This window comes from Corvus cornix, chromosome Z, assembly GCF_000738735.6.
Source record: "Corvus cornix cornix isolate S_Up_H32 chromosome Z, ASM73873v5, whole genome shotgun sequence".
Lineage (NCBI taxonomy): Eukaryota > Metazoa > Chordata > Aves > Passeriformes > Corvidae > Corvus > Corvus cornix.
Genome location: NC_046357.1, coordinates 64,003,014 through 64,017,370, shown reverse-complemented (window position 1 = coordinate 64,017,370; position 14,357 = coordinate 64,003,014). Strand labels below are relative to the sequence as shown.

The 14,357-nt window shown below is 41.0% G+C and overlaps 1 protein-coding gene across 6 annotated transcripts in view; it reads left to right on the top strand.

The window, feature by feature from the left end:
- Positions 1-4,653, top strand: part of SMARCA2 (SWI/SNF related, matrix associated, actin dependent regulator of chromatin, subfamily a, member 2) — a 120,857-nt gene extending 116,204 nt beyond the window's left edge. For all 6 annotated transcript variants that reach the window (XM_039567257.1, XM_039567254.1, XM_039567256.1 and 3 more), the window contains 3 exons: positions 1,757-1,889; positions 2,975-3,117; positions 3,755-4,653. In XM_039567257.1, the coding sequence (XP_039423191.1) occupies positions 1,757-1,889; positions 2,975-3,117; positions 3,755-3,790 (312 nt within the window). In that variant the 3' untranslated portion in view covers positions 3,791-4,653. The remainder of the gene's footprint in view (positions 1-1,756; positions 1,890-2,974; positions 3,118-3,754) is intronic.
- The last annotated feature ends 9,704 nt before the right edge of the window (positions 4,654-14,357 follow it).

Sequence of the window (14,357 nt, the reverse complement as noted above, 5' to 3'; positions counted from 1 at the left end):
CTATTTGCACAGCTTTTCATGAAGCAGTCCTGTGGATTTTTTTGTGTATCAAAATAGATATGAATATTACAAGTAATTCCACATAAAGAAGGTTAAAACAATTTTTGAAACCCCTGTGTTTCATTGGGAAACTCTGAAAGTCTGGGTCACATTGATGCCCTAACTATGTAGTACCCAGCATTAAAAAAAAAAAATTTTGTACAGGTCTTTAATTCTTTTTGTCTTAGAATAGTGAGAGTGAGAAAAAACAGAAGGTTAGTTGAAAGAGCCATTCCTAAGAACAATTGAATAAGCTAGGCTTATTTATAGGAAAAATGAATAGTTCTCAGGAGGAACTTGGCAGGTTCTATCAATAGCTGACTTGAAAAGAAGTAGCTATAAGAGAAAGTCAATTGTTATTTGACTTTAAGGAAGCAAGTTCTGGTGTCTCACAGCTCTCTAATGTTATAAGACAGGAGAGCAACCTTTTCAAAACATTCATGATTATTTTTTATAGATAATAGATATAAAAAATTTTACCATGATTGAGAGCAGTCAAACATCTAATAACAAAAAGCACAGAGGAACTTACAGAATGGGGAACAATCCACAGTGAGAGGCAGTCTTTCAAAAAAAGCACTTGGTGGTCAAGTGAAAAAAGTAGGAACTGGATATTTCATGTTAGGTATTCTGAAGAAACTTTTTCTAATTCAGTTTGTCGAACCCACAAAGTATTAGAGCAATTTTACCATGTTTAGTGTACAGATTGCATAATGGCAGCCAAAAATCCTTCCATTATCTTTTTCACAAATACCTAGCATCCCCTTATACAAGAAAGTGTATTTAGGCAGAAGAGTAGAATGGCAGACAGCCAGGGTAGATGATGATGATGATGATGATGATGATGATGATGATGATGATAAAATCAAATGCAGTCTGTGACTCTGTACTTTTCTGGTGATTATTCTTAATTGTTTAGTGCTGAATTGTCCAGTGCTTGTTTTCTGACATTTTACAAAACAAACTGCACAAGATTATTTGTTCACATGATGGCAAAGAACCAGATACTCGGCAACACAAGATTTTTACTGTGTTAATCTAAGAAATGTGTTACAAGCCAGAAGTAGTCACTCTTGAGAGTCCCCCCATGTTTGAGGTTAAAGAGAAAATCTGATGATTTATCCAAGATACTTTGGATACTACAGAATGTTTAAGAACACGTGTTCATTTTAGAGCAAGCCCTTATTTTTTTTCAGTCTTTTTAGATCTGAGAGGAAGGATGGGATGAGCTGCTTGAGATAAATTATTTTCCTTGTAGCCACTTTGGATTTCAGAAGAAAACTAAAGATAATTAAATGATGGCTAGCCATTTGTCATTATTAACTGTATTGCCAGACAATAAACCATGTTTTAATTAAGGTGTTTACTGCTGAAGTCTGTTCCTTTGGCAGATTTTCAAAGCTGTTGTGATCTGATGAAAATGCACTATAGTTCCTATGGTAGTAGAAATAATAAAAAAGCCACTAACTAGACATTTCAGATGTAATACATTGTAAGAGTTGTTTCTTTGCAGCTCACTACTGATAAATTTCTTCATTTAGAGCAGGAAGAATTAATGTTGGCATTTCTCGTACAATTCATGCAACAAACATTGTTACTTGGTATTTGAAAATGCCATATACTCTGTAGATTTGCACTGGAAATTAAAGTTTATTCTGTGAATTTTTGATCCTGCTTGACTTCATAGTTCTGACAGAGATTTGTACCTGTGCTGTAGATCTATGAGGATTCCATTGTTCTTCAGTCTGTGTTCAAAAGTGCACGACAGAAGATAGCCAAAGAAGAAGAAAGCGAGGATGAAAGCAATGATGATGAAGAAGAAGATGAAGAAGAAGAGTCAGAATCAGAATGTGAGTCCCCTGCTAGATACTGAATACTGGGGATAGAAGAGGAGGTTTTTCTGTTTCTGCATGGAAACTGGTTAAAAGGTTCTGTTTTCCATTGGTGGAAATAATTTCTTACTAAGTTTGCTTGGGTGTTAAAGTTGTTTTAGTCTTTCAGCTGGATGTTCTGGCTTACTTCTGCTTAAAATATTTTTAATCCAGAAGCAAATCACAGAGGTGCTTTGGGAGTGACCATAATTGTTTATCAGCCTTTCAGGGCCTGTTCATGTTGTTTGTAAATGGAAGCACCTGGAAAGGCTAGAGACAGTCTTTATCCACAGGTGGTCAACTTTTGCATGATGTGACATGCAAAGTTCGTTGTATGGTTAAGAACTAGATGATGTTGAAAATACTGTTCAGTGTGACAAGGACTAAGTGGAACTCTGTTTCAGAACACTCATTAAGTCCCTGCAGACTTGGAAACATGATGAAGTGGAAAAGGAGGGATTTCTTCATTGCACTTTGTGCCATCCAGTTCATCTACCCAAACTCCAGCTACCCTTTTTCTCTGGTTACAGATGCTGTAGTACGTGGCCCTGAGCTACCCTTCCAGGCGTGTCATATGTGTGTGCTATGCACGCAACTTTGGCAGGTCATTTGGAAATGAGTGGATATTCTGGAATCAAAGTAACATGTTCTTTAGAAACGTGTCAACTCAAAATTCGCCAGTAACCTCTACATAGCATTTCTGTGCTTCAAAATACAAAAAAAATAAAGTCTCTTTATACAAAGAGGGTAAGGAAGAAAATATTGTAAATGTGTATCTTCTCACAGGACCATGTACCACCTGTAGACACCAGGCATTCTGAGAATGAAAAGAAGATGCACATGATCAGCTTAAAGTCAGTCTTCATAGTTTAATATGTATTATTGTTAAAACTATGAAAAAGTAGAGAAATAAAAGCAAATACCTCTTGTTTTGTTGTTCCACAGTCCATATAAAGTCAGAGGGGAATGTCTTTTCAGGCTGCTACCGGAGATGAATTTCTGTGAACGGAGACAGCATTGATAAGTGAATGTTACATTAATGTACGTTGTTAAACTTTTTGCAGCAAAATCAGTGAAAGTCAAAATCAAGTTAAATAAGAAGGATGAAAAAAGTCGGGAGAAAGGAAAAGGCAAGAAGAGGCAAAGCAGAGCAAAAGCCAAGCCTGTCGTGAGTGATGATGATAGTGATGAGGATCAAGATGAAAATGTAAGTTTTGTTCAGTGAGACTGTGGAAGTGGTTGCAGTGATTGCGTCTCTGCCTTGTCCTGCTTGCTGTCAGAATTCTCAACTATTCATGCTTAAGCCCATGTTTAACATGTCGTGATCATCCTGAGAGAATTGGGTGGGGGTGTTAACTGTATCTGAGTGTGCTTGGGAGATTTGGTTCCAGTGCTGGAAGACAAGAAGTCTAAGAAGTTTGGATCTTATTCTTCGAGCTGTTTGTACATTCATCGAACCTTTAAGTCTCATGGTCTGTTTGCTTTTGTCCACAGATGAAAAATTACAGCTTGATTATTTTTTACCTTTTTTTGGTGGGTGCTTCTACTATTGCAACAAATGAAAATAGATGTCTTCCCAGTTGTTTTTAAATGTCTGGATAGAAAGAAAGAGCTGGTGTTTCCTGACTCTCTGTCTTCCCTCTCTAAAGAAGTCTACAGCAATTAGATGAAATGTCATGAAAGAGAAATACTAGATAACACAGTACCTTTCTTCAGGCTATCTTGATTTATCAGTTTAATTGTCATATTTCTTCCTTGTACTTCCTTTTATTTTTCCTTCTTTAACAAATTCCACAGAATAGCTGGAAAGAATTTCTGACTTGTCTTGTGTCTCTTACCTCTAGGACCAGTCGGAAGCAAGCGGAAGTGATGATGAGTGATCCATAGGGTTTATTTTCTTGGCAGAACTGACCCCTTCCCCTTCTCTTCTCTTTTCTCCTATTTTACACCCAGTGAATTCTTTTTGTCAAATAGACATTGGGTTGTTTCTGTATTCTCATTCTCTATAAATTAGCTTTAGGTTAGTGCCAGACAAACATATGATATCATGGTGTAAAAAAGGAAAAAAAATGTAACATATTGTGACCAAATGGGCCTCAAAAAGCAACAACAAAGAAACCTTTTGAGGGAAAATGTGGGTTGATAGTATATTTCTATGGGCTGGTTTTGACTTTGTAATGGTTTGATTGTGCCTGGTTTTATCATTTGATAAGGTTTTTTCAGTGGCATCAGAAAGACAACAAAAAAAAGTCTTTTGTAGCATTGGTAACCAGGATAAGTCATTAAAAGCCACTGGTTATTTTATTTTTCATCAGGCAGTTTTCAAATTTTTTATTTGTCCTGTACTGATTTTTTACACTGTGGTACATATATGCAACTTTGTTTAATAGCTTACAAATGTTCAGTAGTTAGCTTTCATACACCTTGCCCCATATACGTTTTTCCACTTTACGCTTGATGATCTTCAGAAAAAGGCTTTTTGAATTGTATCAAATTTATGTCTACTGTGACCTTTGCTTAACTTTTTTTTCCTCTATTAAAAAGTTGGTTTTAAAAATGCTATTGAATATTGCAATCTATATAGTGTAACGTATGGCTTCTTTCATCAGACTGATCTTCTATGTTACCAATGTGGATTATCACCTTTTCCCTAAAGTGTACTTAATCTTTGCTTTCTTTGCACAATGTCTTTGGTTGCAAGTCATAAGCCTGAGGCAAATAAAATTCCAGTAATTTTGAAGAACGTGGTGTTGGTGTTTTCCTAATAAAGAAATAATTTAGTTCAATAAATGCGGCCTTGTGTTACAAGTTCCACAAAAATATTTTTATAGTAGCAATGAGAGGGCAGGAGTGTCTCCTGTAGAGAAGTCCACTGTGGTACTTCCACGGGTAGGAATTACCTAATTCTGTTCTGATGAAACTAAGCATTCCATTCAGTGGGAACAGAACTTTAGAACTGTGCCGTCATATGAGTGTTTAAACACCAAGGGCCGTGTTTGCGCAGGGGATAACTTTGTTAATTACATTGAAATGAAAATGTAAGATTCAAATATCATAGAAGTATCTTCTGAGATGGAGAGAAGATGCACAACACATGTTAAAGTAAGAAGAATAAAACTGAAGTAGTAGACTGATACTTGGAAGTAAATGCATAATTCATTATTAATTACAATTCAAGTGATAAAGCAATAAAATAAACTTTTTTTTTCAAGAAATGTATGTCCATGTGCCATAGTGGGTATGAATACAGTTAGTTATGCAGGCAGTCAGCCCACCCATAAGTCAGTTTATTTAAAGTCTTACCTTGAGGTATCATGGTGGTGATGCAATAAGATGTGATAGTGTAAACATTTGAAATACATATCTGCAGTTAATGCTGCTACTCTGCAAAATCAAAAGATTTGAACATATGTTGTGTAAAAATGTACAAGCCTAGAAGCCTTTGTAAACAAAACATTTCTTTGTTATGTGAACTTCTGAGAGTGTGTCTGCAATAAATCTCTTCGTGCTGCCTTCCAGTGTGCTAACTGCTTCAGATTTTTGTAGCTCATTTGAAAAGTGATCGGTAAATTTGACTGGTGCCCATTTGTTTATATTAGCCCTGCACTGAGAGAAGTCAGCTTTGCTTAGCTTCAGCAATTTCAAACGTCTTATTCCTAGTGTGTGCCCCATCTGAATGGAAGAGCAACTATTTCACAGAGAGGTATCATTGATCTCAGAGGCTCACATTGGTGAGGCCACTGTCTGAAGCAGCTTTGCAGAGCACAAAGTCCTGGTGGACACCAAATTGAACATGAGCCAACAATGCGTTCTTTTGGCAAAGAAGGTATCCTGGACTGCATTAGGAGGAGTGTTGCCAGCCGGTCCAGAGAGGTGATCCTTGCCCTCACCTGAGCACTGGTGAGATGTATCTGGAGTGCTTTGTCCAGTAGTAGACTCCTGCTGAAGAAAAGACATGGACATACTGGAGAAAGTCCAGCAAAGGGCCACTGACACCATTAAAGGACTGGAGCTTGTGACATACACAGGGAATCTGAAAAAGCTGGCACTGTTCAGCATGAAGAAGAGTGGGCTCAAAGGCAGTTCACATTGGTGTGAATTAGTATTGGGAAAGGGAGGGCACAAAGAAGGCAAAGCCAGGATCTTTTCAGGACAGGACCAAAGGCAATGGGCACACACTGAAACACAGGCAGTCCCTGTGAATATCATGAAACTTTTATTATGAAGGTGACTGAACCCTGGAACAAATTGCCCAGAGAGCTTGAGAAGTCTCCGTTGGAGATACTTAAAAGCCACCTGGACATGGTCCTACTTGAGCAGAGGGACTGGACCAGGTGATTTCCAGAGCTGCCTGCCAATGGTCTTTCTGTGATTCTGTGATGGAGGATAGTTCAGTTTTCAGTGACAGTTTCACAAGACCATAGAGAAATGTTATTTTTTCACTGCAAAATGAACCAAGTCTATCAACCTGTTAACATGTGACAAAAAGCATATGGCAGTAGGCTCCAGTCACTGCTGGCCTAGACTGGATTTAAACTGCCCACTTGGATATAAAAGGCACAGTATCACATTACCCATCCCCAGAGTCCCTGATGACTTTGCAGTGACCCAGTTTGATTTGTTTTTCAAGAACTCATTATTTGCAGATGAGCATTTAGCTGGAGAATAAAAATTAACTAAGGAGCTGCAACATTTCTGTTGAAGTTGAAAGTAGCTTTGGGTTTGGTCAATAACTAAGTCTTATGATGATACCAGTTTGCATTAAGAAATACAATTGAATTCTTAGCTGCAGTTTCTTTTATCAGGTTTAAGTAATTTCAAAATATTTTCAGTTTCCTCTCTAAGTTTCAGAAAACCCCAAAAGATCTGCAATTATTTTTTAACATTAAAATAAAGTAGAATTAGCATGTAAGCCCTGCATATGCCTCCACTGCAGTTGGTTCTGTTATTTTGCTTGGGATTTGAGTTTATTTCTACCAGAGTAGAATTTTAATTGTCACCTTACTGTTTCTTTGTATGAATTTACTGTATTTTTCAAGATTAGTTGTTTTGCTGGCAATCTTAGCACATTACTATATGAAAAAAAAGGTACTGGGAAAATTGTTGTCATACGTAACTTTCCAGATTGTTTACCAAAAAAAAAAGAAAATCTTTACTTAAGGTACATACAAATCTGTGTTTAAGATGAAACCATTTTCTCTTTTACAGAATTCCCTGCCCAGTACTAAGTGACAAACACTTGAATTACTTTTTGGACTGTACCCAAAAAAAAAGCACAATGCTACATACAGTCCATATTGAGGAAATTGAGCTCATTTCCTGCCTTAATTTCAGAAATAGTGTAGTAAAAATGGAAACGGTGTAGCTTGGGCTCTGAGGGACACAAGCAAAGTGAAGTAAATAGCAAGAGGTTTTCTTGCTACATCCGTTTCTCCTGGGAAGTAGGCAGCAGTGTTAAGTGGGCCAGATGAAAAACTTTTAACAGCTTTTATACATTTCAGATGCTATTAATAATATTTCTTTTCCCCTCACATCTTCTGAAAGAAACAAAGAAAATACAGAATCTTTTACTTGTTAATATAAATGGCTTCCTCCTTAAATGTGTCTGGTCCTCAGTGCAAAGTATTTTTCACTCCCTCAGCTCATGAATGAAGCTGGTGACTCAGTGATTGTGGAGGCAGAAAGACACAGCAAATGTTGCCACAGCCTCTGTGCACACTGAGACAGAGGCACAGTTGATGCAGTGGTAAGCCTCAAAGTTGTGTGCAGTTATTGAGCTGTTGGTACATGCTCCATCCTGCCAAATACCTGAACATTAATAGCTCTGTTAATAATGCCCAACCTACTGTCACTTTTTCATGAATGCTTGGATGATCAGGTTTACCAAAAACACAGTCTAGCCTAGAAAATGGGACACAGGATATTAAAAGCAAAATTTATTTTTTATAAAGAGATTTTTAGGCTGGTCTCTTGCTTTCCCCTCTATTCATCCCCTGAAAAGCTTCTGAAATGTTTTTAAAGTTTCTGCAGATTTCGAATAGGGACTTCAACTGTAAGCTGAAACATAGGTTCACAAAAGGGGCTAGCAGAAGTAGTTTATGTGGTTGTATTGACCTTAAGGAAGAAGGGGAAGTAGGTTTGGGGTGGGCAAAGAGGTGAGTGATAACACAATTTTTACTCCTTTGCAGTTGAAAGTATATCATTTGAGGAGTCAAGTCACCCCTAATTTTTCTGTGCTGAACAAGGTATAGAAGGTAGGTGAGAAAAAAGCAATAAGCAAAGGGTGTAAAACAAGTCACCAGTCAGCATTTTCCTAATTCTGTTTTGATGAAACTGAACATTCCATTCAGTGGGAACAGAACTTCAGGACTGTGTGGTCATATGAGTGTCTAAACGCCAAGGACCACATTTGCGCAGAGGGTAACTTTGTTAATTACATTGAAATTAAAATGCCATGATGGATTATCCAGTGGCAGCCTGCTTTTTCTCTGTGAGGTAAGTCAGAAAGTGTATTTTATCCAAATATTACTTAAACATGATGTAAAACAAAAGTTAACTGGAAGTTGGTGCATCACTCTTACTTCCCCTTAACGACCAAGAGCTCAAGTGAGAGCAAGTTGGTGCAGACACACCAGTATTTCTTTCTCATGCAGAAGTAACTTCTGCTTTCTAGATGTTAGTCGTTGTCTCTCCGTTAGCTTGATGAGGATTGTCAGTGTGGCAGTATTTACCATATTTTTAGCGCTGTGTTCACTCAGAGATGAGTGTGCTGAAGAACAAGTTGAAGTCTGTGCCTTGATCAGACACATGTATTCCCCTGTCTTTATTATAAAGAGCTTGTATTTCAATCTGTATGGTATTTTTCCTTCCTTGTTATTTTTGTGACCACAGCAGACACAGTAAGAACAAAATTCTTACACAATTAGGTGGTGACAGCTTCTGTTTTCTTCCCCTGTATGCCAAGTTGCTGTCAAGGAGGCTGAATCACAACAAGTAACTGCAACATGAAGTTACACATTTTCAGAGGAACCAGAAAACTTGTATTGGAGATTTATACACGAGACAAGGACCATTTTCATGACAATTTCCAATTTAGGTAGCTGCTTGCTGGGTTTGTTCTTGGTATTCAGTGTCATGTTTTCATGCACAATCCATTGTTGTGGTGACATCTGCTGATGTTTCATTATATTTATCATTTTTGGTGACATCAAGGGTTTAAGCTATGTATTGCATCATCTGCCACCTGCAAATACGAACTTTACGTTGGCTATTCTCACACCGAGAGATGGAGATAAAATTCAAGAGAGTACCCTAATACTTAATTAGTAAAATTAATTCATTGCAAATGAAAAAGATCTACTTATATGCTAAATGTAATTTTCTTTCTCTGAAACGGACATGGTTTCTGGTAGAGGTGAATGTGTATCCACTTGTGTTATTTATATTATGGCTTGTGCTCCATTTTACAGTACTAGTATCTGTTATATGCGTTCTCCCCTTGGGCTTCCAGCATAGCTTCTCTTCTGTCCATCATCTTCCACTGGAATAAATTTTGTATGTACTTGGATGCCTTACAGACTTAGAGAAGTTGGTGAATAATTGTGCAGCATTATTTCCTATCTCCTTTGTCATTCTAACATGAAATGAGAAAGAGAAGAAGGAGGAAAAAGCTATTGCCCAGCAATTCACTTAGAGCTTCTCTTTTTCTTGTTTCTATTAATGCTGTTTTCTGCTGGCATAACCCTAGGGACATGTCAGTGCTCCTGCACTTTAAGAAGTTTTTTTGAGCCATTCTTACGGTCAAGGAAGAAAGCAGTGAAGCTGAGCGTGTCTGACATTCTGCAGATGCGCAAAAGACGGTAAGCGTTCCATGTCAGTGCACCTAAGTACTTAGAAGAACTAAATAGGTATTTAAAATTTCACAATTTCAGCTGCATAAGGGGCAATCTTATCAAAACAAGAACATTCTACTTCTGCTTTAGAAAACCTTACTAGACAATTTCCACTGCTGCATCACTTCACTGAATGCTGTTTCTTCGTGCCATCTTCTGTCCTACTGTTTCTACGTGATAGTAAAGATTTAAGTCGTGGTCATCGCAAGTCGTTATGGGAAAGTCATTCATCCTGGAGCCTGGCCAATGTGATGCCCATCTTCTAAAAGGGTCAAAGAAAGATTGGGGGAGCTACAGGCCTGTCAGCCTGACCTCAGTGCTGTGGAGGGTTATGGAGCAGATTGTCTTGCGTGCCATCACACAGCATGTACAGGACAACCAGGGATCAGGCTCCATCAGCAGAGATTTGTGAAAGGCAGGTTCTGCTTGACCAACCTTCTATGACAGGGTGACACACCTAGTGGATAAGGGAAACTGTGTGCATGTCAGCTACCTGAACTTCAAAGCCTTTGATAGTGACTCCCACTGCATTCTTCAGGAAAAGCTGTCAGCCCATGGCTTGGCACAGGTGTACTCTGTGCTGGTAAAAACCTGTCTGTATGTCTGGGCCCAGAGAGTGGTGGTGGATGGAGTTACATCCAGCTGGTGGCCGGTCACCAGCAGTGTGCCCCAGGGCTCAGTACTGGGGCCAGTTCTGTTTAATGTCTTTATGGATGACCTGGATGAGGGCATTGAGTGCACCATCAGTCAGTTTGCAGGTGACACCAAGATGGGCAGGACTGTTGACCTGCTGGAGGGCAGGAAGGCTCTGCAGAGGGATCTGCACAGGCTGGATCATGGGACCAGTGGTGTGAGGTTCCACAAGGCTGGTGACAAGGCCAGGTGCCAGGTCCTGCCCTTGGGTCACTGTGGCTGTTGTCGAAGTGGACATAAAAGCCACACTGGTCGTAATCCATACTCAAGAAAGGTAAAAAGATTTTGTATTTTCTCTACTGCTATTCTTATACCTCTTCACAATGGCTGTGGCCTAATTTAAGATTGGCTGCTTAGCGAACAATGGCAAGCCTGTCTAACAATCAATGACCACTCGGGCAGTAAACAGTCAGCTATACAAGCAAAAGTATAGTTGCTACATATTATCCACAAGTTCTTCCTTGTACATTCTCAATGTCCCATAACAAGAAAATCCTCCCCTCGTGTCCAGAACATCGTCTCTCATTAATATCTTCCTGGCCTTGTCTGTGGGTTATACTAAAGTGATTCTGTCATTCTGACTACCTCTGGGGCTGATTCTCTCTGCCTTTCTATCTGTGCCAAGTTCAAAGTTTACACCTGAGAGACATTGTAGAAAGATAAACACGAAACTTCAGTGCACTTTTTTTTAACTGTAGTGATACAGAGAGTACAGAAAATACCCTTCTGTGAAGGCTGCATTCACCACAGGTGAATTTCAGGAAGGTCACACATTTATTATCTCTTTGCTCACAGAAGGGCTGGAATGTATGGAGCTCACAGTTGTCAATGCCACAGTAGTGGGCTTTTGGGTAAAGATTAAGGGGCAAACAATGCAGATGTCATCATGGGAGTCTGCTATAGACCACCCAGCCAGGACGGTGATACTGATGAACTAATATTTGAGGAACTAAGAGACACCTCTGAATCAACTGCCCTTGTCCATATGGGGGATTTCAACTATGTGGGAACACCACAGAGCTGGCACAAACGGGTCAAAAAAATTCATAGAACACCTGGATGACCACTTTGTGATACAGGTACTAAGAGAGCTGGCTAGGAAAGACGCTGTCCTTGATTTGTTGCTTGCCGACAGAGAGGGTTTTGTGAGCAAAGTAGAGGTTGGTGGCCATCTTCACCACAGCGACCGCAAAGCAATCAACCTCTGTTGACAGGAGGAAAGTGCCAGCAAAACCCCAATTCTGGACATGAGGAGAGCAGACTTCAGGCTGCTCAGGGAATTACTGAGTAAGGTACCCTGGGAAAATGCTTTTGCAGGTGCTGGGATCCGTCAGTGCTGGTCACGTTTTAAGCACCACCTTCTAAGGGAACAGGAGGAGGCAATTCCCAAATGTCAGAATTTGAGCAGGTGAGGTAGAAGATGGCTTGGCTGAGCAGGAGTCTTCTTTGGGAGGTAGAGGCAAAAAGGAAGGTGTAGGCTCAGCAGAAGCAAGGTCAGGTGATGTGAGAGGAATACAGAGATGCTGCTCACCACTGCAGCGAGAAAATCTGTCAGGCTGAAGATCAGCTGGAGTTGAAGCCAGCCACAATAGACGGGGACAGCAAAAAGAGCAGATTTGAAATGCATTGATAGCAAAAGACAGTGGAGAAATAATATTGTCCTGTTACAGGATGAGGATGGTCACCTCACAAACAGGGACATGGACAAGGCAGAGACATTTAATGCTTTCTTGGCCTCTGTCCTCAAAGCCAGTGATGGATTAAGGGGGTCCCAGTGCCCTGGGCTGGAGGACCATGGCTGTGAGAATGATCAACTCCTGGCTGACCCTGACCTTGTATGGGATCTGCTGCTCCCACTGGATCCCTGTAAATCTATAGGGCCCAATGGAATTCATCTGAGAATATTCAGAGAGCCAGCTGATGTCATCATGAGATCTCTCTCAAAGATTTTCAAATGGACTTGGGAAGCTGGAAAGGTCCCAATTGACTGCAAGCTGGCTGACATCCCAGTTTTCCAGAAGAGCAAGAAGGATGAGCCTGGAAACTACAGGCCTGGCAGTCTCACTTCAGTGACTGGCAAAATTATGGAGAAGATTATTCTGGGAAGTCTTGAAAAACACCTGAAGGACAACGCAGTCATCGGTCACAGCCAACACAGGTTCTTGACAGAAAAGTCCTGCCTGTCAAAATTAACTTACTTTTTTGACAGGCTAACCCATCTACTTGGATCAGGGGAAGCCAGTTGAAGTAATCCTTTTGGATTTCAGTAAAGGTTTCAATACTGTCTCTCACAGGATCCTTCTGGACAAAATGTCCAGCACACAGCTGGATAAACACATCATGTGATGGGTGAGCAACTGGCTGATGGGCTGAGCACAAAGGGTTACAGTGAATGGGGTGGCATCAGGCTGGTGACCTGTCACTGGTGGGATTCCACAAGGCTCCTCCTTAGGGCCAGTGCTCTTCAACATCTTCATTAATGACTTGGAGGCAGGACTGGAAGGGATATTATCTAGGTTTGCAGATGATATAAAAATGAGAGGAGCTGTTGACTCCCTTGAAGGCAGGGTGGCCCTGCAGGTAGACCTCAATGAATTAGAGGGCTGGGAAATTGCCAGCCATATGAAGTTCAGCAAGGGAGAATGCTGGGTTCTGCATCTGGGATGGGGCAGCCCTGGATGTGTGTACAGACTGGGGAATGAGATTCTGGAGAGTAGCGCTGTGGAAAGGGACCTCATGCCCCTCGTCTGTGGCAATTTGAACCCGAGTCAGCAGTGCCCTGGCAGCCAGGAGGGCCACCTGTGTCCTGGGGGCATCAGGCACAGCATCACCAGCCGGGCAAGGGAGGGATTGTCCCGCTCTGCTCTGCACTGGGGCGGCCTCACCTCCAGTGCTGGGGCAGTTTTGGGTGCCACAGGATAAGAGAGATACAAAGCTATTGGAGAGTGTCCAAAGGAGGGCCACGAGGATGGTGAAGGGTCTGGAGGGGAAGCCGTAGGAGGAGCAGCTGAGGGCACTTGGTCTGTTCAGCCTGGAGCAGCCTGAGGACAGACCTCACTGCAGTCTAAAACTTCCTTGTGAGGGAAAGAGCAGGGGCAGGCACTGATCTCTTCTCTGTGGTGACAGTGACAGGACCCAAGGGAATGGCCTGAAGCTGTGTCAAGGGAGGTTTAGTTTGGATGTCAGAAAAAGGTTCTTCCCCCAGAAGGTGGTTGGGCACTGGAAGAGGCTCCCCAGGGAAGTGGTCACAGCACCACCCTGAGGGAGTTCAAGAAGCATTGAAAAAATTCTCTCAGGCACATGGTGTGACACTTGGGTCAAGAGTTGGACTTCATGATCCTTTTGGGTCTAACTGAGAATATTCTGTGATTCTGGATACAGTCCCTGGAGTAGAAACTAATTCAAAGCAGCTCTTCTAGGTGAACATGCTTCCCTGAATGAGGCACAGGGATTAATAAAGGGGGCACCCTTTGGGTAAGCCCAGCTGTGGGAGTGGGCAGCCCCTTTCAGAACCTGGTTGAGCACATCCATCTTATCCCCCCCTAGGGCATCCCTGCTGAAATCAAGTAGCCTTACTGTCTGTTCTGCTTGTGTCACCATTCCTCTGATGACAGTCCTGCCTGTTTCCTCCAGACTAGTTTTTTAATAGCCTAATGTCTGTCTGATAAAGAGATTTCTGGCCCTTGGGAGCAGTTGTTACCTCACTGGTAACAGTCAGTCACAACTGGCTTCCTCACTGCTTTCCAAGAGTTCCAGGAGAAGTCTGTGTCGTGCTTTCCCTTTCCGTTGCTTGCTGCTATAGATCCTTTAATGTAACTATGTGATCGATCAGAGTTACATCAGGTGAGTCACAGACACTAAT